We start from the raw sequence: 27,694 nt of genomic DNA, 5'->3' as shown, positions 1-27,694 counted from the left end.
CTTTCCATAACGTTTCATTATCCACGTTACTTCATTTTTGTTGACTGATTATATTTATTGCGTTAACTCATGAGCTTAAGGAATAATTTTTAATGTTATCAAAATAAAAATAATTTCATCAACAATCCATTAATCGATATATATTAAAAATTGACTGATTTTACGATGAAATTTCAACAAAGTATAATTTACCTTTTATTCTTCATTGCTACCCAAGGTAAGATTTTATTTCTTTTTAATTTTTCAAATAAATGTTTTTTTTTTTTTTTAATTTTCTTATTCTAAAATTTAAATCTTACTCGAATACTTTATTCGAATATCTTTTTTTCTAATTTTTAAAACATGATAAGTTTTCGGATATTTTGAACAATTGGTATGAATACATAAATGAATAAGGACATTTACTCGCGAATGTTGAAGGAAAAGATGATACTGTTTTTAATTAATAAAATGATAGTCGATTTTCAAGTATTGAGAAATCTTAGAAGATAAATTACGACTTACAAGGAAATGATTATATTATTATGGAAAAAAGTTATAATAATAATTCCTACTTTTTATTAAAATCTCAAATAGTCAAAAAATAGTAAAAATTACAACGAAAAAAATTTATGATTAGCTTTCTAATTTTCTTGTTTTAAAATATAATTCTTACTTATCTAACAATGACAAGGCTCAGCTGAGTGAATACGTCTCTGAATTAAACTTTCTCTTACATCTCACAAGTGAAAATATGAAAGTAGTCCAAACACCAATCATACTTTCTCTCTCTTTATCCAAATTCTTTTATACTTATATTTATTTTTGACATTGCTTTGTAATTTTTACTAGTTACTTCATTAAAGATCACATAATTATTAAACTTAGTTATAGATGCGTTATCGGATAAATAAATTTCAAGAGATAAGTTTTGATAAAGAACTACAAATTTTTAAGAATAAAGTAGAAAGCCATGTTTTATGCATGAAACTAGAAAATAATTAATTATAGATGAGATATTTCACTCCAAATTAAACACTTTCTTAAACGGCCTTTCTAATTTATCTTCTGAGTTGATATACCTATAAATCCAGTAAATGAAAAAAGTAAATGATTTTTATAAAATATTTCGACCGGTCATTCTTAAGATATGGAAAAAATTTTCGAAAATACTTCGGTCAACAAACGAATTTCTTAATGAGTTCGATAACTTTCAAATAATTGATCTAATTTATTTGTTTTTGGTTCAGAACTTGTTTTCTTCTGAATTGTTCACCTTAAAAATTTGTATGTGATTTTCTGCATCGCTTCTTAGAAATTGATTTTTGAACTTACTGGTTGAATTGTTTATGAAGGTTAAAAAAATAATTTTTGTTATTTTTTCCGGCTATTTTAGTTCGATATATTCTTTTTACATATTTTTGAACTGGTCGAACAAAGTATCTACACGGAAAACAAAGACCTGTCAAAATTACAGGAGAAACTATTTAATTTAGAAGAAAAAAAATGTAAATTTTACATTAGGAAACTTTTAAGATAATATTAAAAAAAATATCAATTTTATATTCCAAAAAATGCAAAATATAAATGTGAAAAACTTCAATCAATACGTTATGGAAAAATAAACAGCACATAATTGGAGCATAATTACTATGTATGATTTATTTCATCAACAATATACTGTTGAAAATTTGCAGAGTGGTTTGGGAGAGAGTGCGAAATAGATGATTTTCAATGAATTTGAAACCCTTATTAAAAAAAAAAAAAATTAAAAGTGTTATATGTTAAATGCTAACTGCTCTTAAGAGATAGTATCAAAAACGATTTGAAGGATTAGAAAGTATTCAAAATGATTAAAAATCAAATCATTTTGAATTCTTTCTAATTCTTTTTTTTTATTGAGGGAATTTTTGATTTTACTCTAAATTTGGATTTTCTTTTAATTCGATTGTATTTAAAAATTTTTGTAATTTTTACATTTTCCTATCTGTTATGTACCTGTTTCGTACTACTTATGTAATTTTAACAGAAAATTTTTACTTCTTGTTTGGTTAATTATTCATTAAGTTACAATTTTTACGAAATAAAAACAATTTCTTTGCTTATCTAATTTTTTGGCTCATTTAAATTACAAATAAGGTTATGACTTTATTTTAGAACTGATAATGACACTTGTGAAAATAGATAGTTATATCATAAGGCCGTGAAGTGGCGATTTTCTGATCGCAACGATATTTCGATATAAGCTTAAGGTTAGTGGCGGGAAAAGCCGAAACGGGCGCAATGTTAGCGTCCAGGCAAAGTTGAGGACGGAAATTTGAGCTCTTTCAAACATTCACGTCACAGACATTAAAGCAAATACCGAAAAAAAATCGTTGTCAAAATTGCCACTAAACCGCCAAATAATATACAATATTTTTTTGTTATCATCGCTCCATTAGTTTAACTTTTAAGGGATAGTAGGCAAATAATGACATATTTAAATTTGATGTAGGTTCACAAGGGCAAGAAAAACTTAATTTTATATTGTCTTTTTAATATCTACTAGTAGTTCTCGCTGCGCCCTTTGGGCGCCCGAATACATCATAAAAATTATTATACTAAACATTTAAAAAAGATAAGGATAACTTGTAGTAAAAAATTTGCTTTTATTTACTCACTGATTGTTTCCTTTATTCATAATATTCCTTAATTCTAATTACAAACTTTGTACTTTTATAAAATTCTTAATTAAATTCTTAATCATATATTTGTTAATTCTTAATTTTCATAAGAATTGATTAATCAAATAACATAATAAATTTTTTTTATGTATAATATTAAATATTATATCTCTTAACTTAATTTACGTTGTAACATCATTTAAAGTATTTAAATTTAAATGTGTCTATTCGCACATAAAAAAGTCCTGATAAATCCACGCCGCGTGAATGCAAGGGCGTTTACATTCACGTAGCGTGGATTCAATGCCCTTACATTGACGGGGTGTGAATTTGTCAGGAATTTTTTAAGTGTAGATAGACATGTCCAAAACTTTTAATGTTTTTATTGGAAAAATATGAGAACTTTAGTATTAATTATGACTTTAATTTTTATATTAAAAAATAAATAATATATTATCATGCTCGTTATAAGTGAATTATTTTAAATATTATTATTATTATAAATAATATCACAAATGATATATTACTACTTAAATACGAATCACTTACAAAATGTGATATATATTTATGACACTTGATACTGAATTTAACTTATAAGATAAATGATGATTATTGTTTTGCTTAAAATTATTATGATAGTTTTTAAAAAATTTTTTTCACATTAACGAAAGTTAATCCTTTAACGTATGAAGCAGTTATTCATTGAGTTCAAGCTTTAATTTAATTTTATTTCTTTTCACACTTATTAAAAAAATATACGAAATTATGAGTTATCAGGAGATTATCAAATTACAGAAGTTAATATAAATGAATCTTGATTCGAAGCGTTATTTATTTATTGTTTTTAATGATATATGACTAACAAACAATTAAAAAACTCAATGAATAACAACTACATAAACTTATTTCGAATCAGTAGATGCTTTAAGCTTTATGTATCAATGGTTTTGTTACCTTGATCATTTTAACAAATGACATTTTTGTGTCATCAATAATCTTGACATTCTCAGGATTTCTTACCAAAATATGCATTGGATTTGCAAAAGCTTGAAGGCAACCACTGACTTCAACATGGGAACATTTGGGGATTTCTAAATCTTTGGTAACCCCAGGTACCTTAACTTCCAATTTGTACTCTCCGTCTGTAATTGAGCCTACTAAAGTGTCGTTCCAACTTTCTTTCTTTTTTAGCAAAGCAATCTCTGATTTAACGAATCCTCTCACACGAACGTCTTGAGATGACATTGATGTCAAATCTTGAAAAGTAGACAACGGTAAAATTGGCTCAGCTTCTTTTGGTTTCTCTTCCGTAATTTTACGAAAATCAAGTGCATGTACTTTAGTGTTAGATTGGATTATTAGTTCATAATCAGCCGTTCCAACGTTGTACTTTCCCCGTGGTTTAGGATTCACATAAGCACCATCAATATGGATATTTTGGTTAACTGAAATCTTGGATTGAATAAACCGTGCTTCATCGTTCCAAGCAACTACTTGTAGTTTTTCTCCGTTATCATTAGCTAAATACATTTTAAACAGTAACAATCTTTCAGCACCAACAATCTTTGGCCCTTCAACAGCAGCAACATAACCTATTAACTCACTGAAAAGAAATAAAGTTTTTTAGATAATAAAATTAAGAATGTGATATTGAAATTCGAAAAAAAAATATTATCATTATTTTAAATTAAACAACTTATTTACCAAGTAGAATCATAGGAGGTTAAGCCTTGAAATTCGGAATAAGCAATCTCTTCGCCATCATTACCATTGGTCTGGTCAGCATTACCATTATCTTTATTATTATCACCTGAATCAGCCACTAAATTATCATTATCTTTACTACTACCACCTGAATTAACCACTAAAAAAAAATAAAAGTTAATATAAATGTATCAAATACATAACAACAGAGGACATGAAAAAATACTTAGCACTTTGCAATTAAATAAAAAAAGTACATGTTTTTTTTTCAATACCAAAAAAATTATTTATAAACGAAAAATATTAATCATAATTATTATTATTATTAAGTAAATAGGTAATAGATTTATAAGCAATTGACGTACTTTTGTTTTTTATTTAAATCAATCTGACTTGCAGAATTTATATTTTATCAAAAACAATACAATCAGTAAAACGAAGCACTTTAGACGTATACTTGTCGAGAAAGAAAGCGGAAATCTCACGATTTTTCGTTTAGAGAAAAAGATCACGTGTGATTGGTCGTTTGTAATGATACCAACTGAAAATTAAATTTTTAGTAATATTTTTTTTTTTTTTAATTATTTCCTACAGATGTCCTTACCATCGTTTATGCGTTAACTTAGAAGACTATCTTTCACACATTATAAATTTAAATTTATTAAAATTTTATTATTATAAATTAACAATAGGAAAATATTTTTGATTTAAAATTTGTTGATATTTTATCCAAAGTAATGAAATAAGTAAAGAAATTTGAAATCGTTAATTTGAAATTTATGAAATAATTGAATAATAATAAACTTAGCCGACGTTTTTAATTTGTAATTATTTTTTAATAATTAAATTATAACAAAAAAATATTTTTCGAAAATTGCACTTACAGTTTTTCAAATTTTTTACAAATAAAAATTTGTTTTCATTTTTTTGTAATAATTTTTTTAATAATAAAAAAATCCTAAAAATTTTTAGATGTCGGTTAATTTAATTTTCATAATAATTGATTATATTAATTTAAAAATTAAATCATTTTCCATTACACTAAATTAAACATATAGCTCTTTGAAAACGTAATTTTTTACCGCAGAGTTTGATCTTTGATTACCAAGGTAAACTTTAAGAGAATTTTGAGATCTAACTCTTGAGCAAGCAACGTACAAATGTCCATGACTAAAAACATCTTTTCGTAAATCGATGCCTATCATTTGAAATGTTTGTCCTTGAGCTTTATTAATTGTCGTTGCAAAAGCTAATTTAATTGGAAACTGACGTCTTTTAAACGTAAATGGATAAATGTTTTCACAATATAACGTAATTCGATTTAAAAATACAATTTCACCAGCTTTGTCTCCAGATAAAATTTTACAACGAAGTAAATTATTTCCAAGTTATAAAATTTGTAATCGAGTACCATTACATAAACCTTCATGAATACTAAGATTTCTTATTAACATAACAACAGAATTTACTCTTAAACTTAATTTGTGAGGTGGGAGATTAGAAGGTAATAGGCTATTCAAGTACTCTGGTAATAAAGCTTCACTCATTGCGCCGTTATCATCACAATTCTGAGCACTATTTACATTTGTGTAAATTCTTTCAGTCATTGGATTTAGAAGTTCAACTACTTTTCGATTGATTTCATCAACATCGACATTTCGTGCCGATAATATAGCGCAATTTGCCGCTTGATCAAAATTATTTTGTTTAAATAAATTACCATAAATATCATCAACAATGTCAGCATTTGGAGGAGCTACAAAACACACTGGTAACTCAATATTATCATTTTCATCATTCATAGTTCCGTTGCCAATATCAAGTAAAAATTTTGAGAATTCAATTTCTCCATTTATTACTCGCATATTTTGAGTCAGTGATATTGTTCTAAAACATTTCCATAATGGGCTAAATTTAATAGAAATATTAATTAATTCAGAACGGGTACTGAACTGTTGAATTGGTAATAATTGCCGAAAATCTCCTCCAAGAATGACGATTTTATTACCGAACGGTGTGTTTTTGTTCGTTATATTGCGTAATAATCGATCCATAACTTCTAACGCATATCTAGGTGCCATTGGAGCTTCATCCCAAATGAAAACATCAGTTTCTAATAGTATTTTAGCTTCCTTCGATTGCATCTTTATATTAGATGTTGAATCAATGAACAATGGTACGGGTAGTCCAAGAGTTTTATGAACAGTGCGACCATGTGGTAATAATGTAGCAGCTATCCCTGTATAAGCCATCATTTGAACTTTTCTTCCTGCACTTCTTAATAAATGCCATAAAGTAGTATAAATAAATGTTTTCCCCGATCCTCCAGGTCCATCAATGTAGAAACAACGATTTTGATTTGAATTTTCATCACTATGATTAATTAAGTTCAAGACAATATCTACTATTTCTTTTTGTTTTTCATTTAATTTTTGTATTGTTGTGAACCAATTATATTTGAGTTTTCTGAGTCAATATTTTCAATATTCAATTCACTTATTTCTACAGGATCCATTTCAAAATCTTTTAAATTAAATCCTTCAGCATAAAGCATTGTACTAATCTGTAAATAAGCTTTTGAATACCTTGTAATAAATTGGAATTTCGTATAAAGTCTTCGGACATGGATACTTTAAACTCTTCCCATAATGTTTTAGGGTGTTTAGGTTGACAATAAATCAAAATACGAATAAATAGTCTACGTAAGCTCTGAGGCATCATCCAAATTTCAGCTTCATGCATAGCTCGTCGCCATTCGTCATCATTTTCAATTAATCCTAATGCTATACAAGCTTCAGTAAAAGATGACATTAAAACACCATCAACTGTTCGAATATTTTCAAAACTTGTAGCACCTTTGACGGTTAATAATAATAACCTAAGGTTAAACAATTCAATCTGAGTAGGACTTACAGAATACATTCGTCCAATTGAATTAAAATGAGATTTTCTTGGCTCCCATCTAACAGTAGTCGCACCGTCTAATTTTTGTTTTTTTAAAGTGTAATATGTCGGAATATCATATATATCAGAATAGATATATTGTCTAGCTTCTTCGTCACGAAGATTCAATTCAAAATATGCCATTAACATAGTTGTTTTATCCAATAATAATACATTATTCATTTCTTCTTCAGTCATATTAATATCAAGAGTAATTTGTTGTTGATTTGGTAAATGTACAGGTAACCGAACAATGGAATGACTTTTATCTTGTAATTTTTTGCCGAGAATTCGCCATGTAGCTTCAACTGGACTGACATAGCGTGCTTCAATGTAATTTTCAATTTCATTATGATTAATAACTAATTCTTCTGATGGTACTTCACCTACAGTGACTGCTGCACAATCATGTCCTTTATAAACATATTTAAATAAATATTTCACAGATGCTACACTTGATACAACTTCTACATTAATATGACAATTAAATATTTTCAATAGTGTAGGACAATATGGTACAACATTTCGATTATCAACTACGAATCCATTAGGCCTATCATACGATTTTCCAGTATCTCGTCGACGATATGTAGGATAATCGTCTTCTCCCACAGTTGTTTCTTCTTGAAATGACTTCGGAAAATGTTTAGAGCATTTATCATTTACTTGACACCAGTTACCACAGGGTCCATGAATCATATTTTTCATGACAACCTCATGTAAAACGGGATCTTCTGTCGGATCTGGAATTTCAGCACTTATAAATTTATCAACAACTTCAGGAGTTGTCATTTTATAATTTGATTTTAATGTAACTAATAAATGAACATGAGGTAGACCTCTTTTTTGAAATTCAATTACATAAACGTGAGCTAAAGTATCTCCAAAAAAATTTTTCTTAACAATTAAATCAATTAAATGGTTTTTTTTCAAATTAAAAACTCGTGCACATAAGTCTAGCCTATCTGATGCAGATTGACCTTCCAATAAATTTTCTTTTATTTCTTTCCAATTAGGATTACATGTCATAGTAATAAAGAGATCTGGTTTACCATGTTTTCTGACAATAGCCATAGCATCTTGGTAATTTTGCAACATATTTCGTGGAGATCCTGTGAACGTTGATGGTAATATTATAACTTTACCAATTTGACTATGAGAATCATTTGCTTTATTTTGTAAGTGATCATGAAGTCCTTGATAGGTATCAACACGCAATTGATTTTGATGTTCTTTACAATATATAATTCGATCCTTTTCAATTTTCACATAACTATCAACCAGCCATTGTTGAAATAACCGTCCACCATTGAAAAATACGTTAAAATCACTTCGAACACCCATTCGATATTTGATATACGCTGAGCGACTAACACGTTTATTCGAATTATTTGTTTGCATAATTTTGCTATGCCATCCTGGTGAACCGAAAGGGTAAAACAAAGGATAAATCCACGGTTCTACATTTGGATCCATCGTGCTAACTTGTTGTAATTGTTTTGTTCGTCGATTCCGAATACTTACATAAGATTCTGGAATTTCGCCATTAGCATCGGTACTGAAAATCGCTGCAACTTCATTAACCTGCTGTAAATTGAATCTTCGACGATCCATTTCAGGTTTCAATGAAAATAATAACTGCATTTCTGGAATGGTTTGGTTTTGACTCAAATTTTGTTTTTGTCTACGATCTCGCATATATTTTGCTTTTTTCGAGCGTTGCAAACGTTTGTACTCTTCTTCTTCTTCTTCTTCAGGAGTACGAATAATTTTTCTTCTCCCCATTACTTATTTTTTAATAAAAAATTTAAATATTATTAAATAGAATATAAATAAAAAATCCAAAAATTAATTAATTTAAAAGATTTATTGATTAATAATTAATAATACCTACAGTACAGAATTAATCAGAAAGAATAAATTTTTAAACTCAAACAATATATAAAATCAGTGTAAAATTAATAATATGACGCACATTAAATTACACCCAGATTACTTTCGAAATACTCTTGAAAATTAAAACAATAAAAAATATAATCTCCTATATATGTGCTCTTAGGTACTTTTATATTCTCTTAGGTACTCTTATGTGCTCTTATGTACTCTTATTATAAAATAATTTCTCTTATTTTTGTTATTCTCTTAAAAATTGTCTCTTTAAATTTTCTCCAAATCCCAATTGGTTGGCTGAAAAAGAAATACATGATCATCAGTTTTTTAAAATATAATATATAATATAATATTCAACTATATCACTTTTTTTTCATCAAAATAAATTTTACAGTTTTCGTACTTCTAATTAAAAATAAATCGAGTAAATTTTTTTTTTTATGTAAAACTTATTTATTAGAAAATGAAAGAAATAATATATATCATACAAAAAAAAATAAATAAATAATTTATAGACAAATAATACTTACATAACCAAATATTGACGATAAATTGTTATTAGCTTGAATTATATTTTTTAATACACACAATTGACTTATTTTTTATTAAAAATATAATTCTATTATAGGATCCCTGATTAAAAATATTGATTGAAAAGTATTGGGAATCAGTCACCCTATGTGAACTGTATATCTATATATACATGAAAAAGAATTGAAATTATTCAAAAGTATTCTAATTTCATCATTTTCAATCCTTTTCAATCAATATTTTTAACCAGGGATATTAAATAATAAATAATAACGATGATAACACTGGTTAAGTTTTACAATTTAATAACAAAAACCTATAATAAATAAATAAACTGATTCCGTATCATAAACATAAAATAATGCGCCACCTAGATTCGAGATGACACACAACCAATCAATTATCAAACGATCGATAGATAAGGTCATGTGTATAATAATTTTTGTAAATGGTTGTTTATATAAAAATAATATCCAATAGGCGAAACATTCAATCTTTCATTATTTATTTTATCATTAAAATAAGGAAAAGTTTATTTTTCAATATTTATTGAAAATTTTATTTAAATCATAAATCGAGAAACCAATTTATTGAATAATAATGTTTAATATGTAATAATATGTAATAAAATAAATAAAATGAACTAAATAATAATAATAACGAAAAAAAAAACTAAATTTGAAAAAAACCGCCAAACCGACCATTTTCATCCACAACAACCGCCATAACGAAAACGGACCAATAACAAACCGAATAAAAAGGTTACGGAAATGACGAAACATCCGACCAACCAACTTTTTAGAAAAGGATTCATAGAGTGGTTGTTATTTTATTGACATTAGGTCTGTTTCGTAAAAAACTGCCAGTAGAGAAATAATTAGCGCCACTCAATAGTAACTAACTTTAGAATTTACTCAAAATCATCGGTCAGTACACTAGAATGTGACTTTTTTTTTATGATCTCTCTCAATTTTCAAAAAGGGGAAGGTAAGCTTCACGACTTAGGCTGTAAAAAAAGATGGTAGAGTCTCTAAAAAAAATTCCTTTATGGACGCCACTCTGTGCTGAAAAGTTTAACTTTTGGCACAAGTACAGTACAACCTGGTTATAAGTTACATCGGATGATCTACTCACTCTCACAGCAGTTATATCTATATATAAAATTTTCCATGTGAGTAAAAGAGAGAAAGAAATATAACTTATAACCAGGTTGTACTGTATATATATAGATAGATAAATATAAATATAAATAATGTAAATATAAATAATATATAAATAATATAAATATAAATAATATAAATATAAATAAATAAATATAAATAAAAATAAAATAAATAAAGATAAATATAAATAACAAAATAGATATTTATGTCATAAGGCAGTGCAGTGGCGGTTTTCTGACAGCGACGATATTTCGATATGAGCTTAAGGTTTGCGGCGGGAAGGTTCGAAACGGGCGTAATTTTAACGTCCAAGGCGTAGCCAAGAATGGAAATTTTTTTCGTTTTTTAACATTAGCGTCACAATCATTAAAGCAAAGATCGAAAAAAAGTCGTTGTCAAAATTACCACTTAACGGCCGAATGACATACAATATTTTTTGTTATTATCGCTTCATAAGTTTAACTTTTGAGGGATAGGAGGCAAATAATGACATATTTAAATTTTATGAAGTTTCACAAGAGTAACTAAACTTAATTTTATATTAATTATCTTTTTATTAATATTTATTTATGGCGTGGTTGTTATTTTATTAACATTAGGTCCGCTTCATGATAAACTGCCAGTAGAGAAATACTTAGCGCCACTCAATAGCAACTGTTTAAAATTTACTCACAATCATTGGTCGGTACACTAGAATGTGATTTTTTTTCTTACTATCTCTCTCAATTTTGTCTGGGTGTACTAGAACAGTTTGTAAAAAAAAAGAGGGGGTAAGACTTCACGGCCTAGACCGCAGTGTGGCCAGATCGTGCGATTTTTTTACCCCCATTTTGTACCACTTTCAATGTAGTCAGATGAGAGTGTCCTACAAAGTGGGGGTAAGAAAAGAGCACGTTCTGGCCACACCGCTAGACCATGAAAAAAATACAGTATGGTAGAGTCTCTAGAAAAAAGCCCCTCTATGGACGCCACCCGGCGCTCAAAAGTCGATGTTTTGGAGCTAGTATAACAAAAACAATATTTTTTTTAATTACAAGTCTGCGAAAGTGGTTTAAAGCCCTATTTTTCTCGATCAGAAATTCATACTAATTAAATTTTCTGTTTATATTTACCATACTAATAATTGTAAGCATTACCTTCATAGATCAAGATTTCTACTTTCCTTGGCCAGTCTGCAAAAGTATCGCCATATAGCTTGTTCGCAAAGCCAACCAGCACAACTGTATAACAATAATTTTTAATACAATGCTAAAAAATCAATTTTTTTAACTTAATATTACTTTTTCTTTATACACTCAATAAATGAAAGTTTTTTGAATTACTAACATATCATTATTTTTATCTGTCTTAAATGAAATGTTCCAGTGACAATCAACTTTTATTAATTGTTTTAAGGATTAGCTCAAAAAGAACAGCAGGAGGACCCATGTCAAACTAAGGCTCGAGTAGTTGGGGACACTGAATACTGTGATCGTTATTGGGAATGCATTAATGGACGTCCAGAATTATTCGATTGTCCAAACGGGTTAGTATTTGCAGGAAAGCATCGTGGTGTCACTGAAGGTTGTGATTATCCATGGAGAGCAAATTATTGTGATGGGAAAAGACAAGCAAATCCACCAATAGGCGCTGATCATTGCGATTGGCTTTATGGAATTTTTGGACATGAAACATCTTGTACAAGATATTGGACTTGTTGGAATGGAACTGCTACTGAGCAGCTCTGTATAGGTGGATTATTATACAATGAAAGATCTCGATCATGTGATTGGCCTGAAAATGTCGATGGCTGTCAAAAGCACCGTAAGTTTGTTTTAAATAAATAATGTATATATTTAAAACTGTTTATAGTGAATTAAAAAAGACCGTTGAATCTAAGACCATTACATTTCAATAGAACTGAATCAATGTAATTCTAATTTTTGGGCAAACAATTTTTTTATCATGAGTTGTTGTGTCCACTATTTAAGATAATAAATAGAATATTAGAGAAGTAGACAATAAATTATGTAAATCATCGTACCAATTATGAATTTAGCGACGTTTCGGTCCTCTGTTTGACCTTCACCAGGAATCTTAATACACAATCTATAATAAACATCATAAGCATAGCGCTATAGATCTTAGTTTTAATTAACCCCATTACAGAATTAATAAATCGGATACAAGTTATTAACTAATAAGAGTAAACACGTTATAAACATGTGACTTGTGAGATTGCCGAATAATCAATAACTATTATTAATTAATAGCTTTTATCAGATTTATTAATTGTGTACTGGGGTTAATTAGAATTAAGATCTATAATGCTATGCAAGTGATGTTTATCATAGTCTATATATTAAGATGACTGATGAAGGTCAAATATATTACCGGAAAGTTGCTGAATTAAGAATTCCCGGGAAAAACGGATTAGATCTGTCCAGATATAATCAGATTTTTAAATTGCCCAGGCAAAAAAGATTATATATAATTATATATACTCATACATAATTATAAACGAAAAATGGCCCTTTGTAATTATATAGAATTATTTCCATAAAAAAAAAAAAAAAAGAATCGGTGTGTGCGGGAACCGAACCTGGGACCCAATGCTCAAAAGACTAATTCATTACCTGTTTACCTACGAGGCTTACTCAAAAAATAAGTAAATAGAATTTATAATAACTACAAGTAATGTGAATCGTGTCCATGATCGATGCGTAATGAACGAAGTTTTTTTATCAAATTTGCAAATTATTAATTATCAATATACGCTGATAGAAATATTTATTAACTATTAACAAATTGATTTATTTCAAGAATATTATTTTATTTATTAAATTCTAATAAATATTTTTTAACATTCAATAAATATTTATTTAGGAGGAAAGTAAATTTAGTAAAATAGTTTATAAGTATTTATTAATAGTTAACAAATATAGTTATATCTGGCCAGATATAATAAAATCTTCTTATGTCCGATGTATTTTTCAACCCAGATATCGTTATATCTGCTTAGATCTGATCAGATATGACTAGATCTGATTATGTCTCCAATCCCATATCTGACCAGATATAATTAGATCTGAGCAGATACAATTATAGCAGGTAAGATCTAAACCTTTTTCCCCGGGTTGATACAATGATTTACATCATCTATTGTCCACTTCCCTGATATCCTATTTATTAATTTTTTTATCTTTTGTAAAAAATAAATTTTTGTTTTTTAATAAAAACTATCCTATGGTACTTTTTATAGCTCCAAGAATATGTGTACAAAGTTTCATGATGATCATAAGTCACTTTTGCTATGTAGAATTCTTGCCACGAGGGTGTTTGTTTCTCTATTTTCTAATAATTGAATTACATACATTTTTTTCAATAAAAATTAGTTTTTACTTTTTTTTTTAACATCAGCTTTTTGTTACTTACTAGTTAAAAACAGTCAAAATTGTCAATCAAAAATCTCTTTTGGTGTCGACATGATCAGCAGCCGTTATGTTTTGAAATTATTCCTCAATGAGTAATATATCTGTTAGTTGATACAAAAACATCGAAGGTATATTTGCTATGATTAAATTAGTGTGCCAGTGTAAATTTAAATGAGTTAGATTTGTAATGTTTAAAGAATTTGGTTTGAGAAGTTTTGAAAGAACTTATCCCGGACTTCGGTGGAGAAGGTGATCAGCCAGATCCTTCTTTTATACTCAAATGCCTGCGACGTCGAAAATAAGAATTTTAATAGACATGAAAGTTCATTTCACTTCCAAGAGCCTCCAGCTGCTCCTCAAGCGAAAATAATTAGAAGCCCATTGTATTTCTAAAAACCAACAAAATATCAAAATTCCAGATCGATTCGCCGGTAATAGAAAGGGTACACAAATAGAACAAAGGGGGATCAGAGCGAGCAGGATGAACGTAAATAGTTGAATGTAATATTAAGGACCTTAGAGCACTTATTATAGGTCATCCCTACTAATTAAATACTTACTAATTATCAGAATAATGATGATAATTATGATTAAAATTGGAGATATGAAGTGCGAATGAGCTGCTTTCTCTCTATAATTGAAAGAGTGACTATCATTATCTTATAGCGAATATTCTCTATTTCAGTTTCAAAAAGTTCATTAATTTGAGGCGCAGTAAGTGATATTCACAAAAAAACGTTAATTTGTCATCATTCCCAAGATGATTTTTCGTGCTTTTAAAATTACTAATTAAAACATTTCTGATTTTGAAAATGCAAGATTTGATAATATCTCCACGTTGCAAAGTCTTGAGAAGCCGTGCCAATTGGACTTTAATCTTATTAGATTTTGAAGTCAATCGGTCTAGTTGTTTTAAAGATATTTAAATGAGACAACCGAAAAAAATTAGGAAAACGGTAGACCCTAAAGGCTATCGCTGCAACTTCCCGCTAATTCCATGTATAAACGCTCAAAATTCCACTTGTTACGTTTTTGAGCTTTTCGAAATCCCAAATATAATTTTCGTTTTATTTTAAGCTCTTCGAGCTCAAAAATCTGATTAATGTTTAATAAAGCACTATTTGTTGAATTTTAAAACCACAATAACTTTGGAATCAAGGAGTCGATTTTCGCGCGGTCAAAGGCATTTGACTTAGTTTTTTAAGTCTCACAAAGAATCCTTAAGTTGATATTGATCAAACGAAGAATTTGGCAGTCATTCCAAAAAAACAATTTTTTCGGTTTTCTTTCGATAACGATAACGCACAAACGAATCAACCAATTTCGACCAGGCTGGCGGCATTCGACGTAGTTTTTCAAGGTCGAGAACTGATTAGTTTTTAAGATTAATTGATAAAACCATTTCCGATGAAGCTTAAAAAATTTCTCACAAAGCTTGAAGTTCGTAGGCATTCGTAAGTTATTCGAAGAAAACCACATTCAAAAAAAATTATTTTTGCAGTTTTTTTGAGATTTCTCAAAATCTACCGATTCGATCCAGTTCAAATTGTATTCAAAATCTAAATTCAGTTGAGTTCTTTCGAATATCGCCAACTATGATGAAATCGGTCGAGCCGTTCAAAAGTTATGAGAGTAAAACCAATAACTTTCCAACTTCTGAAAATTTTAAATTTTTTAGCAGGAAGTTAAAAAAAATCCTTTCGAACGCTAGTATATCGATAGGCACGGCTCTCACAATGACCAATACAGCCGCTTCGGAAACCGTATGGTAGTCGCAGGCAACTCTGAGAGCGTTTCGCTGTTGCACTACTGCCATCATTCGCCGGTAGGTCTTTTGCTTTAAGATGTCTGCTTATATCTCCGCTCCATAAAGCAGTACCGAATAGACTGCTTCCAGAAGCACTCTTCTCTTTTTGGTTAGTGGTCCCGTCGTGGTGGTCATGATCTTTGATCGGCTAGATATCTTCTTGCTGGCTTTCCTGCGTGCACTATCAAAGTGTTCACGGAAAGATAGATTCATGTTTATCATTACCCCTAGATAGCGCAGTGCCCTTTTTGACGTCAATACTGTATTTCCCGTGTCCACGGTGAAAGGTTTTGGGAACCATTTTTGTTGGGTCAGGATGACCATATCTGTTTTATGCTTGGCGAATTTCAAGTACTGATTTTCGAGCCTGGTCTCGACGACGTCAATAGTTTTCCGAACAAATAGTTCTGCCTTCTCGGCGCTGTCTACTACTATCGTGGCCGCGATGTCGTCAGGTCTACTCTGTACTGAAATTGCTCTCTAGATGCAAAACGCAGAATTGAACGGTCTAATATTTTAGAAAGAGTTCTCAAATGTTTAAAATAGAATTCGCAAGCGGTACTATGAATCCTTGTAAAACTTTATTATCACGGTCATCAATGGGCATGTTTGCTAAAATAAGAATTTTCTGAGATTATTAATCTGATCAGCGTAGAAAATTGAAATCGTTAAGAGCTTTTTTGTATCGAGAGAACCAAAAAAAAATTCCCTAAAAGTTTAGGTCTTTAATATTAATATCAAGCTCAGTGGCATTTCATAGTATCGTATCGACCATGGACGGATTTTTTTTTTAAATTGAATGCTTTACAAAAGTGACTACTAAGGCTAAGCCGTAACTCGAACCGGCGAGGTAGTACAAGGCCACTAAACTTAATTTTTCAATGAAATTCGCGTTTTTTCGCATTTATCTCGTGAATGACAAGAGCTTTAGAAAAAAGATCAAAGGAAAACTTGTAGAAAATTCAATTTTCTACAAAAAAGTTCTTTAGCGCCAAGTCGCTGAAATCAAAATTTCCGGAGATATTTATTGACACTTTTTGTAAATTCAAATTTTTATTAAAAATCGCGTCAAATTATAAGGAATATCTTATTTTTATTATCAATCACTACTTTTTTAACGTATTATTATTTTTTTTTTTTTTTTAATGATGGAACGGTAAAATTATTTTCGATAAAAATCTGAAAATCTACCAAGTAGTAGCTCGGTGACTAAGATGGCGGACATGAAACTATTGGAGTTGTCAACAGAATTATTTATTTCTGTTGTTAGCTGATTTTTTGCTCATTTCAATCAATTAAAGATTGACCAATTATTGTGATCGATACAGTTTTAAATGTAACAAGAGATGTAATACTAAGTCGACGATGCTAAAGATATATATTATGGTATATACCTGAAGAAATGCAAATAAGGTGTACGAAACGTCGCTAAATAATAAAGTTTCTTAGCTTTCTTATTAAGATCCTTCACTCTCTTAACGTCAATTATATCTATATACTGTATGTATATAGATATATTCATATTGTTGTCTTCTTTTATCTCGTATTGAAAAACTTGCCCTGATATACAACATGGATTCAATAATCTAATTGTTTAAATGTATATATAGAAATAAATCATTTATGAAATAAACGTGAAATTGCATAACTTAAAAACAATTGTATTATTTTTGTTAATTATTTTATAAATAGATTAATATAAAAACTAAAATAAACCAATTCCTTTGAGTGCTAAACACAAGATAGATAAAATTTTAACCCTAACCAAGCACTGGATATATATTAATGCAACACGTACTAGACACTTGGTGGTTACTAAGGCGACACAAATGCGACACTTGATAGGTACAAGTGTGACACGTATGGGACACTTGACTGGTACAATGAAGTGTTTGATTAGGCTTGAAATTATATCTGTGTTTGACACTTGAAGGGATTGGTTAATTCTAATTTTTATACCAATCTATTGCTAAAACGATTTTCAAAAGTCAAAAAAATTTTTTACAAATCAGATATTTCTATGCTTATATCATAAATAATTTATTTTTATATCAATGCTTTTAAAAATTAAATTATTGAATCCATGTTGTATTTCAATCTCCATTAAGTGATAAATAGACGCTTATGCAGTAGGTTGTTGTGGTTTGAATCCATACAAAACCTGCTCCACTTTTGCTGTTGTTGGTAGTATAGTTCTTTGTATTCACAATCCAAATCGCTGCCATGCCAGTTTTGTCTGCGAACCATGTTCTATCTTGGAGATTTAGATGTTGCTCGCCGATAAAGCAAACGTCGATCCTTTCTTTAAAGACTTGCTGGAGCAGTAAGTTTTGTTCCAAAGCATACCTATTTATGTTTCGTTGTGGTATACGTGTCATTTCTACACTCTCGTAGCTTCAACAAGTGTGGTGCGGAATGTATTTCAAGCCTAGAACCAGAAATATGACGTAAGTCATCCTGAACATCTTTATCGAGTGTACAAAGAAAGTATTTTGGCTTCTCCGCGCAGCTTAGGGGGCATCCATAAATTACGTGAGGTGTTTAAGGGGGGAGGGGGTCGAGTCAAATCTCATCTAATCTTACATTGGAGAGAGGGGGGGGGAATCTTGGCAAATATCACGCAATTTTTTTTTGATTGAAAAAAAAAAATTATACTATTTTAGTCCATTTAATCCAGATTGTACATGCTTAAGATTTTATCTTAAGCGTAATCGTAATACGATTAAGATCATTTATTAATTCGTTCGAAAGAAAATGATTTCATTCATACTTCGACGTTATACATTCACTCACTGATATACCAAATAGCTCAATTTAATCTGAATTTACGGTACAGTGTAACCCGTCCTTTGTTTTCGCGCCACTGTCAGCTGAACGCGCGACTCGATGAACGAAGTTAGTTACGATTTAAGTATTCTATTGTTAAATTTTTATTACACTTATAATTAAACTCTCAGCAATATTGATTACTAGTCTTAAATAGTCGTAAATAAAAGCATGAAGCAAATTTGTTTTTTTCTTTTTACAATAACAATCCAACGCTTTTACGTAAGAAACTCACATTTTGAAAAATCTCACGTGAGATTGGGGGATGGGGGAGAGGGTTGAATAAAATCTCACGACATCTCACCAGGGGAGAAGGGACGGGCAGAAAATTAAAAAAAAACACCTCACGTAATTTATGGACGCCCCCTTACAGACTTGTGGTTTTCTCCACCACACTTATAGTAGCACTTGCTTCTGTTCGGTTCCGTATAGTTACGTGTTTTGTGCTCAAAATCAAGGCATTTAAAGCAAAGGGATACTTTCGCAACTGAGTAAGTGCGGCAGGCAAATTCCGCAAATAGAGTTGGTTCCATCTACCTCGGCGAAGGCTGCCCGTTGGCCTCGTGGTGTAAGTTTTGTCAAATTTACAGGTTTCAGTCGGTGAAGTCGCATTCGAATGCTTTACGGACGTCACCCTCGATAGGGACTCTATCCAAGTCGAGAATCTTGATCGTTGATATTGGTGTGAGCGTCTTGACCATACCAATATTAGCAGTATCTGGCTTTACTGCGTCGGTAAAAGCACTGCTGTCTTTGATCTTTTGAGCTATTTCATGGAGAACGCCTCCGTGGTTCGTTTGTTTGATAGACTTTAGATAGACTCAAATTCCAGTAATTGAACAATTAATTTACTTTTTCATATAGTATTAATATTTTAGATAAATGAATTAATTTTTTTCAGTCGTAAACAGTAATTTTACTCGGCCTTGAATTTATTTTACCGCCGAATTTCCGTTCAACACAATGATCGGCTATATCAAGATCGTAAACCGTTTATTTCTTACAGAAAATTATTTAATTATTTAACACGTGATTTCACTTTACTAATTTTTGCGGTCGTTACCATTAATTTATTCCATTAATATTATCCTTAACCTAATGATTGTAGCTACAATATGCTCTACACAATGCCTGATTATTAGGACGATCGTGACCTACAACTGATATGGAGCCTAGCTGGAAAAATCAAACGTATCTCGAAAGGTTGTAAGATCCTGGATTTTCTAACTTAAACTTCTGGGACTACTTTCAGCGGCGCGTATTTGCCTCTAGAGATCTCTGGCTTTTGTTATTTTTCTGTAACTCAATTTTATTTTAGACTTTTATTTCATTCAGTGACCAACATTATGCTTGTCATGACAATTTAGTATGGAAATTAATTTGATTGATTTGTTACAAACTATAAACCAAAGGATTATGAATATTTACCGTAGGTATCAGAAAAGGGTGCTCTCCAGCTCAGTGTCTGCATTTGAAATTGTCTTGCTCCGTTGTCGCTCGTCCTTTTTCACTCTGGGCTCCATGTTTCACTCTGTACTCTGCTCCATTACTTTCACTTGGGGTTTTGTGTGTTAACTTATTTGATTGGTACGACTGTTTCTGATTACTACACACCGAGTCCGTCGTTAAATAACCGAGATTGCGCTGGGAGCCTTCGACGGGTAAAGAAGGTCCCGTTACAAATTAAATTAATTTCCAAACTGAAAAAAAAGTTTTCTGTCCGGCACCATCTACTGTATTGCAACGAGTGTATCGTTATGGGTACGATTTGTACACTTACGAGTAGCAGTCTGTATAACGACCGTCACAAACCATTCGGGTGCCATTCAGAATACTGTTGCAGAATACATATTGAAGATAAGACGAGAGTTTGTGTGAAAAAGTCAGTTATCAGTATGTTTATTTAATTTATGAATAAACGGAAAATCGAATTGTAATTAGATGAGTCTTTAGGTATGATAGGATTGTTGTTGGACTATTTTGGGAGATGATTTCGATACCAAGAAAGCATAAAAAAATAAAATTCGTGGAGCATTAATTAATGTGCTACCGAACACTGAGTGCAATATTTCTTGTGGTAACAGATTTCCACTGAGTGAGTCCTCAAACAATTTCTATATACAGATTCTGAAATATTACCATCTAAAATCTATCGCCTGCAGACAGCTCTTAAAATTTTGGACATTTGTCAACAAAATGGTCGATCCTGCAATGAGAGAGCTTGATGGTTTTCTAAGCTCTTAAGATAAGCCTGCTGATAATAGAAGTATTACAACTCATCTTATAAATCTTTGCTGCTGAGTATTCCTTGGCTTTTTCCATTAGTGAAGTGCATTGCAAAATATTGATGTTGAATTAATGTATTGTAGGCATTTCAATCAATGTCACAAAGAATTTGTTTCATTTGATTTGTTTTCAGCATAATTCAGAAAGAACTATAGACTTTTGCCACATTATGATATTGGCAATCATTTACATAGATTCATTACAGTAGTTTGGAACTATAATTTGCGTTCAAATCTATATTAATAGTTATATAGATGAATTTCAAATCGGAGGTTATATGATCATTAAATAAAAACATCACGATATCTAATTATTTCTTGCGACGTTTCGTGCTCTATATTTGCACTTCAGCAAGCAATCTAAGATTCAAGACAAAAATATAATGCAATTTATAGACAAGTTCAAACATTTTTGTATGTAAATAAACATTCATACCATAATACAAATATCCTGGCATCGTCCACTTAATACTATATTTCTTGTCATATATCATGAGTATAGGTTATGGTAAACAAATTAGTAACAATTAATATACTAATTAATTCTTTCAAGTGAGCTATTCAAAAAACGAACAACAAAATTGTACAGTTCAGTTGTAGTGGTCTAACGTCAACCTCGTGCATACAGACAACTGTAGATGTTAGTGACTAAGATGGCGAGGTTGACGTTGTTCGTTTTTTGGATAGCTCACTTAAAAGAATTAATTAGTATATTAATTTTGACTAATTTGTTTACCGTAACCTGTACTCATGATACATGACAAGAAATATAGTATTAAGTGGACGATGCCAGGATACTTGTATTATGATATGAATGTTTATTTACTTGTTAAAATGTTTGAACTTGTCTATAAATTTTATTACATTTTTTTCCTGTATCGTAGATTTCCTGATGAAAAGCGAATAAAGTGGTGTTTTTATTTAATGATTCTATAACCACCAATTTGAAATTTATCATCTATGTAATCATAAGGATCCAAATAATTTATTATGTATTGATGGTTATCTTTTTCAACATAATTATTGAATGAAAGTAATTAGTACATGCATAACTACACGATCTTCTTACATGAAATCTATAGTAATAATCATGAATCTATTTATAATGTGAAATTTAATTATTATCTATCTCAACAGACAGTCGTAGTATAACTTTACTTGAGATTGTTAAAAAGAATTTAAGTTTAAAAATTGCCCGAGAGCGACGTCTTCGATTAGGGTGATTTCTGGATGAGATTAAACATCGATTGAAGATTTGGAGAGATTTAATCAAGTATACTTTTAGAATCCACACCACTAAGAACTCAACTTTTGTGATAAACAAGTTAAAAGTTTTGCAAATACGATAAAAAAATTTTTATGTCCCTCCAAGGAGATCAATAAATTGTACTATTTATTGGCCACGATAGCCTAGCTACACTTAGCCAATTTCAAATAAAAACTCCGATAAATCTTTCTTTTGCACTTTTTTTACTCTCATGTTATATTCTGCCAGAACTAAAAAGTCTATAACATAAAAGTTTTGAGCAATGAAGTCGAAGAGCATAATATAATATTTTCTCTATCGCCAACTTTTCCAGTTGTTCCGATTGTCACGTTAATGACTCTGTGAACACGTCTAGAATATTTTTAGAATCACCATTTAGATTAAGTAGGCTAAAAAAGCCATAAACGCGTACGGGATAAAATTACTCACTAAACATGATCTTGTTTATAGCTTTATTTTAAATCATGTTACACGATAATTTTTAACTGAAATACATTCTATGAAAAATAACTGAAACATTTGTGTAAGTTTTTCTGCTAATTTAACTGTCTTCAGTATAGTAGTCTACAATGTAAGTTAAGTTGAGACCAACAAAAATTCAATGAAATAATTTTATTTCAATTTAGAATTTTCTATTATTTGTATTTATTCCCATTGTCTCCATCATTTTTTAATCATTTGTTGTGAATTATTTAGTCAACAAATGGATTTCAAAAATTTCTAATTTTTTCTTTATTATTAACTCTGCAATAAATAATATATATATATATATATATATATATATATATATATATATATATATATATATATATATATATATATAGGGTGTGCCAAAATGTAACTTCCTTAGAGGACCTCTTAAAATTGGAATTTTGAGTTCCGCTTTTAACAGGGGCTGTGTTTTGGCATTTTCTGCGATATTTTGAGGGGAAAGGATTTTTTTAATTTTCATAGAATTTTTTAGCAGAAGCTTAGTTTGGGCATTACCGCTGAAGATTCAAAATTTGACCGGAAATGCCCAATTAAATCTGCTGTTAAAAATTCTATAATAATTGAATATATATTAGGGTGGGTCAAAAAAATCGAATAATTTATTTTTGACTTTATACTCTGAAAAATAGGTTCGTAGACACCTAAAAAGAATTCTCTCCAAGTATAAGCTCTTAATTATAACGGGAAGGTCCTCCGCTTTGCGGGTTTCTATTTTTTTCGAATAATCAGATAAAAAAATTTATATCTCGCTTCCAACTGCTTGGAAAAATATTCCGTGGCATAGATTTTGTGAGAAATTGAATGCTTTACAAAAAAGGTCTCTTATGACTTTTTCAAAAACTCAACCGATTAAAAGATATTCATAGTTGAAGTTTGGCTATTTTAAGGAAAATATTCGTTTTTATTATGAATTTTATAAGTCGATGAAAAAAATTATTTCGGATTGCGGAACTCATGATTTTGTAGGAAATTTACTGCTCTACAAAAATGGTCTCTTATGATTTTTTGATTAAGTGAAGCCGTTACGAGATATTCATCGTCAAACATTAACGAATATCAATATTTCCAGTTTTTGATCAATAATTCGATAAATTTTAATTTAAACTATGAGTTTCAGGAAAATTTACATAAATTTGAGTTTCGATCGATAAAGAAATGTTATAAACAATTTTTTTAATATTGTTTTCAGTCTTGAGCTTGTTTGATTGCATTAAAACAAGAAATTAGAGCATTTTTTTCGACATATAGCCAATGATTAGTTTAATTTGAAGTGAATGACATATTTCTATGTCAAATTTAATATGAAAAGTATTGAATCAAGTGAGAAACAACCAGTATTTAACTTTTTATATATAAATTTTTTATTGAATTATCAATTGCAATATAATTGTCTATATTTTTAACATAACAGTACGCTATTACTATAAATAATTTCTTTTATTACAATTTGGGAATGTTTTTGATGTTCTTTGACAACTTGCAATAAGTATTGGAATTGTTCTTCATTTTTGTCAAGCATTGATTATATTCACTGACTAATGCAACAGCTCGCTCTGCTGAATCATTGACAACTTTTAGTTGTTGAAAGTATTCTTTATTTTCGAGATAACTCTCATTAGTAGGACATAATTCAACATCGACATCAAGAAAGTCATACGGTAGATCGAAGATTTTGAAAAGATTTAATGACTTTTTAGACACAAAGTCACTCAGAGTTCTCTGCGCCAATGAATTCAAATCTTTTTAGCAATTACAAATCTTTTAGCTTTAGAATCTGTACCTTCACGAGTATTAACAGCTTCAACAATACTTTTTTTACTTCTAATGGAACGCCATCGTCAAACAGTGATAAAATGGCAAGTTCATCGCTCAAATACCATAAGTGCGAAATCATTTTTTCACACGTAGCTGAAGAAATCAAAGGATTGATATGTTTGTACTCCAATAAATTTTTCATAAACTGCAAGTCATGATAAGCAGCAGTTGTTGCAGAAGTTGATGAAAACCAAGCTTTTAAATACAATGTGACTATAAAAATACAGAAATGACGAAGACCATGCAATTCTTTCTGAGAGAGTTTGAATTCATCTCTGAATAGATACATTTTCAAACTATAAATGGCCTTAGCCATCCATCTAGCATGATGAACAGCACCAGGACGTTTGAAAGAAATCTTTTCTTGAGGCATTTCTCCAAGGAAAATCAATGATAATTCTAATAACTCTTTATCTAACTTATTATAACATTTCTTTATCGATCGAAACTCAAATTTATGTAAATTTTCCTGAAACTCATAGTTTAAATTAAAATTTATCGAATTATTGATCAAAAACTGGAAATATTGATATTCGTTAATGTTTGACGATGAATATCTCGTAACGGCTTTACTTAATCAAAAAATCATAAGAGACCATTTTTGTAGAGCAGTAAATTTCCTACAAAATCATGAGTTCCGCAATCCGAAATAATTTTTTTCATCGACTTATAAAATTCATAATAAAAACGAATATTTTCCTTAAAATAGCCAAACTTCAACTATGAATATCTTTTAATCGGTTGAGTTTTTGAAAAAGTCATAAGAGACCTTTTTGTAAAGCATTCAATTTCTCACAAAATCTATGCCACGGAATATTTTTCCAAGCAGTTGGAAGCGAGATATAAATTTTTTATCTGATTATTCGAAAAAAATAGAAACCCGCAAAGCGGAGGACTTTCCCGTTATAATTAAGAGCTTATACTTGGAGAGAATTCTTTTTAGGTGTCTACGAACCTATTTTTCAGAGTATAAAATCAAAAATAAATTATTCGATTTTTTTGACCCACCTAATATATATATATATATATATATATATATATATATATATATATATATATATATATATATATATATATATATATATATATATATATATAAATATTCGTGAAATAATCAGATTTATTTCTTTTTTTAGCTCTCTGTAATGATGACGCGAATGGTAACGTTCCGCTTGGGAAATCTTGTAATCGATACTGGCAATGCCAAGGTGGTTACCCTCGTCTTCAAAGATGCCCCGCAATGCTTGTGTTTGATAGAAGGTCTTTAAGATGTGTAGTTCCACCAACAGAAGACTGCGATGTACCGACGACACCACCAACTTCAGATAGTAATACATCCGATGATCGCAATGAACAAGAAACTGAAGAAGAAAATCTTCCTCAAGGCGTGGGTCCTTTACCACCTGGAGCTATCATACTATCCAAACATGATGAACAGCGATCAAGAAACTAAAGCATACTTGATAAAACAGTAAATTAGTTTATACTATATGTATACAAGAGACCGGATAACTTAATAATCGTATTGTCGTATCATGAACTTGAATTTTATGAGGATGATAGATGTTTCTATGAGCCGCTGGCTAGTAAGCAACATTTCCATCAATTTTCATAGAATCTAATACAAAAGTGAGAGTCATAACTTTAACGATTGTTATTTTCACTCTCTAGTGCACTTGTAGAATACAGTATTTTTTTACAAACACTGCTTTGAAAGTTTAATTTAAAGAAATCTAGAGTTGAATTTTCAATTATTGTTTGTTTTCCGATCGCTCTCATTTATTTATGCTTGATGAAGTTACAGCTTACGATATGCAACATCGTGTCGAGATTTATTAACTTGAAATTTTCTGTGAATCTATTGTTAGTACAATTAAGTCATCTATCTCTTAACAACTATTGAAAACAGATGCGATTAAATTAAATGAGAAAGCAAAGCAACAAGGATTCTTTGCTTGCATCCCGATACATATGACTAAAATTCAACTTCCAAAGCAAGTGTTACAAAAATGGTTTTGCAATATACTATGCAGTTGAGTAAAGTTGACTTTTAGCCACAAGCATTCATGCTACTTAAGAGAGCAAAGATTAATTTTACGTAGTTACACAGGAAAGTTTTCACACTAAACCGTAAAAAGTCTGTATTTGATTGGTAATATACGATAAAATTTAAATTAAAGGCATTTTACATGAGATAAAAGATGCACACCAGATGGTGAGCGAAATTGTTTCTTTATAATTATTTCTTATCAACAAAACATGATTTTTTTTTTTTAGGAATTGCGAATTTTACAAAAGAATAAAATGTCTTCGTAGAAGATGACTTTAAAAATCATGTTGATTCATTTCTGTCAAAAAATCGATAACCCAAAAAATCAAAACATGTTTAGATGTAACATCATTTTATACTCTAAAATTAAAAAAGTAGGAAATTAAATACTTTAAGATATTATTTAAGCATTTTTACAACAGATTTATCAAAAAAAAATTTTTGTACTTTTATTTTGATATTTATATAATCTATAACTTTTTTTTTTTTTTTTTTGAATAAACAACCACAAAAAAATGGTTTTAATTTAATTTGGAACACTGCTTTATAAAAAAAAACGTTTGTTTAAAATTAAGTCTGTAAAAATTTGCATAATTTAAGAATACTTTACAGATTTTCCAAGAAATAGTTGACAGGTATGTTCATGAAGGTGTTTCATATTTAAATATAAAAAAGTATTGCCGCCGACAAAAAAAAATCTAATTTAATTAGAACTTTCCTCATTGAAAAATTCGATTTTCCATATAAATAACACAGAGAAAACTTTTTTTTTTGTTTCTACTCTATTTTACGGTATTGAATAAATTTTTTCAGAAGAAATGGGATTACAGTTTTTTTAGGAAACTAACTTTGCTACGAAGAAAGTC

General features: G+C 29.7%; 2 protein-coding genes across 2 annotated transcripts; one reads left to right on the top strand and one right to left on the bottom strand.

The window, feature by feature from the left end:
- LOC141535760 (protein obstructor-E) lies at positions 1-27,694 on the top strand. Its single transcript, XM_074255864.1, has 3 exons — positions 1-217; positions 12,269-12,676; positions 25,915-27,694. Exons 1-3 carry the CDS (start codon positions 166-168, stop codon positions 26,229-26,231), a joined length of 777 nt encoding a protein of 258 aa, XP_074111965.1. The 5' UTR covers positions 1-165; the 3' UTR covers positions 26,232-27,694.
- LOC141536212 (uncharacterized) lies at positions 2,656-4,787 on the bottom strand. The gene is made up of 3 exons (XM_074256567.1): positions 4,712-4,787; positions 4,347-4,506; positions 2,656-4,245 (listed from the first exon to the last, which is right to left on the bottom strand). Coding segments are annotated over exons 1-3 (840 nt in total). The 5' UTR covers positions 4,713-4,787; the 3' UTR covers positions 2,656-3,566.

Source organism: Cotesia typhae, unplaced genomic scaffold (assembly GCF_013202065.1).
Source record: "Cotesia typhae breed Kobodo isofemale line unplaced genomic scaffold, CoteBio_Ctyphae scaffold_152, whole genome shotgun sequence".
Lineage (NCBI taxonomy): Eukaryota > Metazoa > Arthropoda > Insecta > Hymenoptera > Braconidae > Cotesia > Cotesia typhae.
Note: the sequence above shows the minus strand (reverse complement) of the source record. Positions and strands in the feature narration are given on the sequence as shown.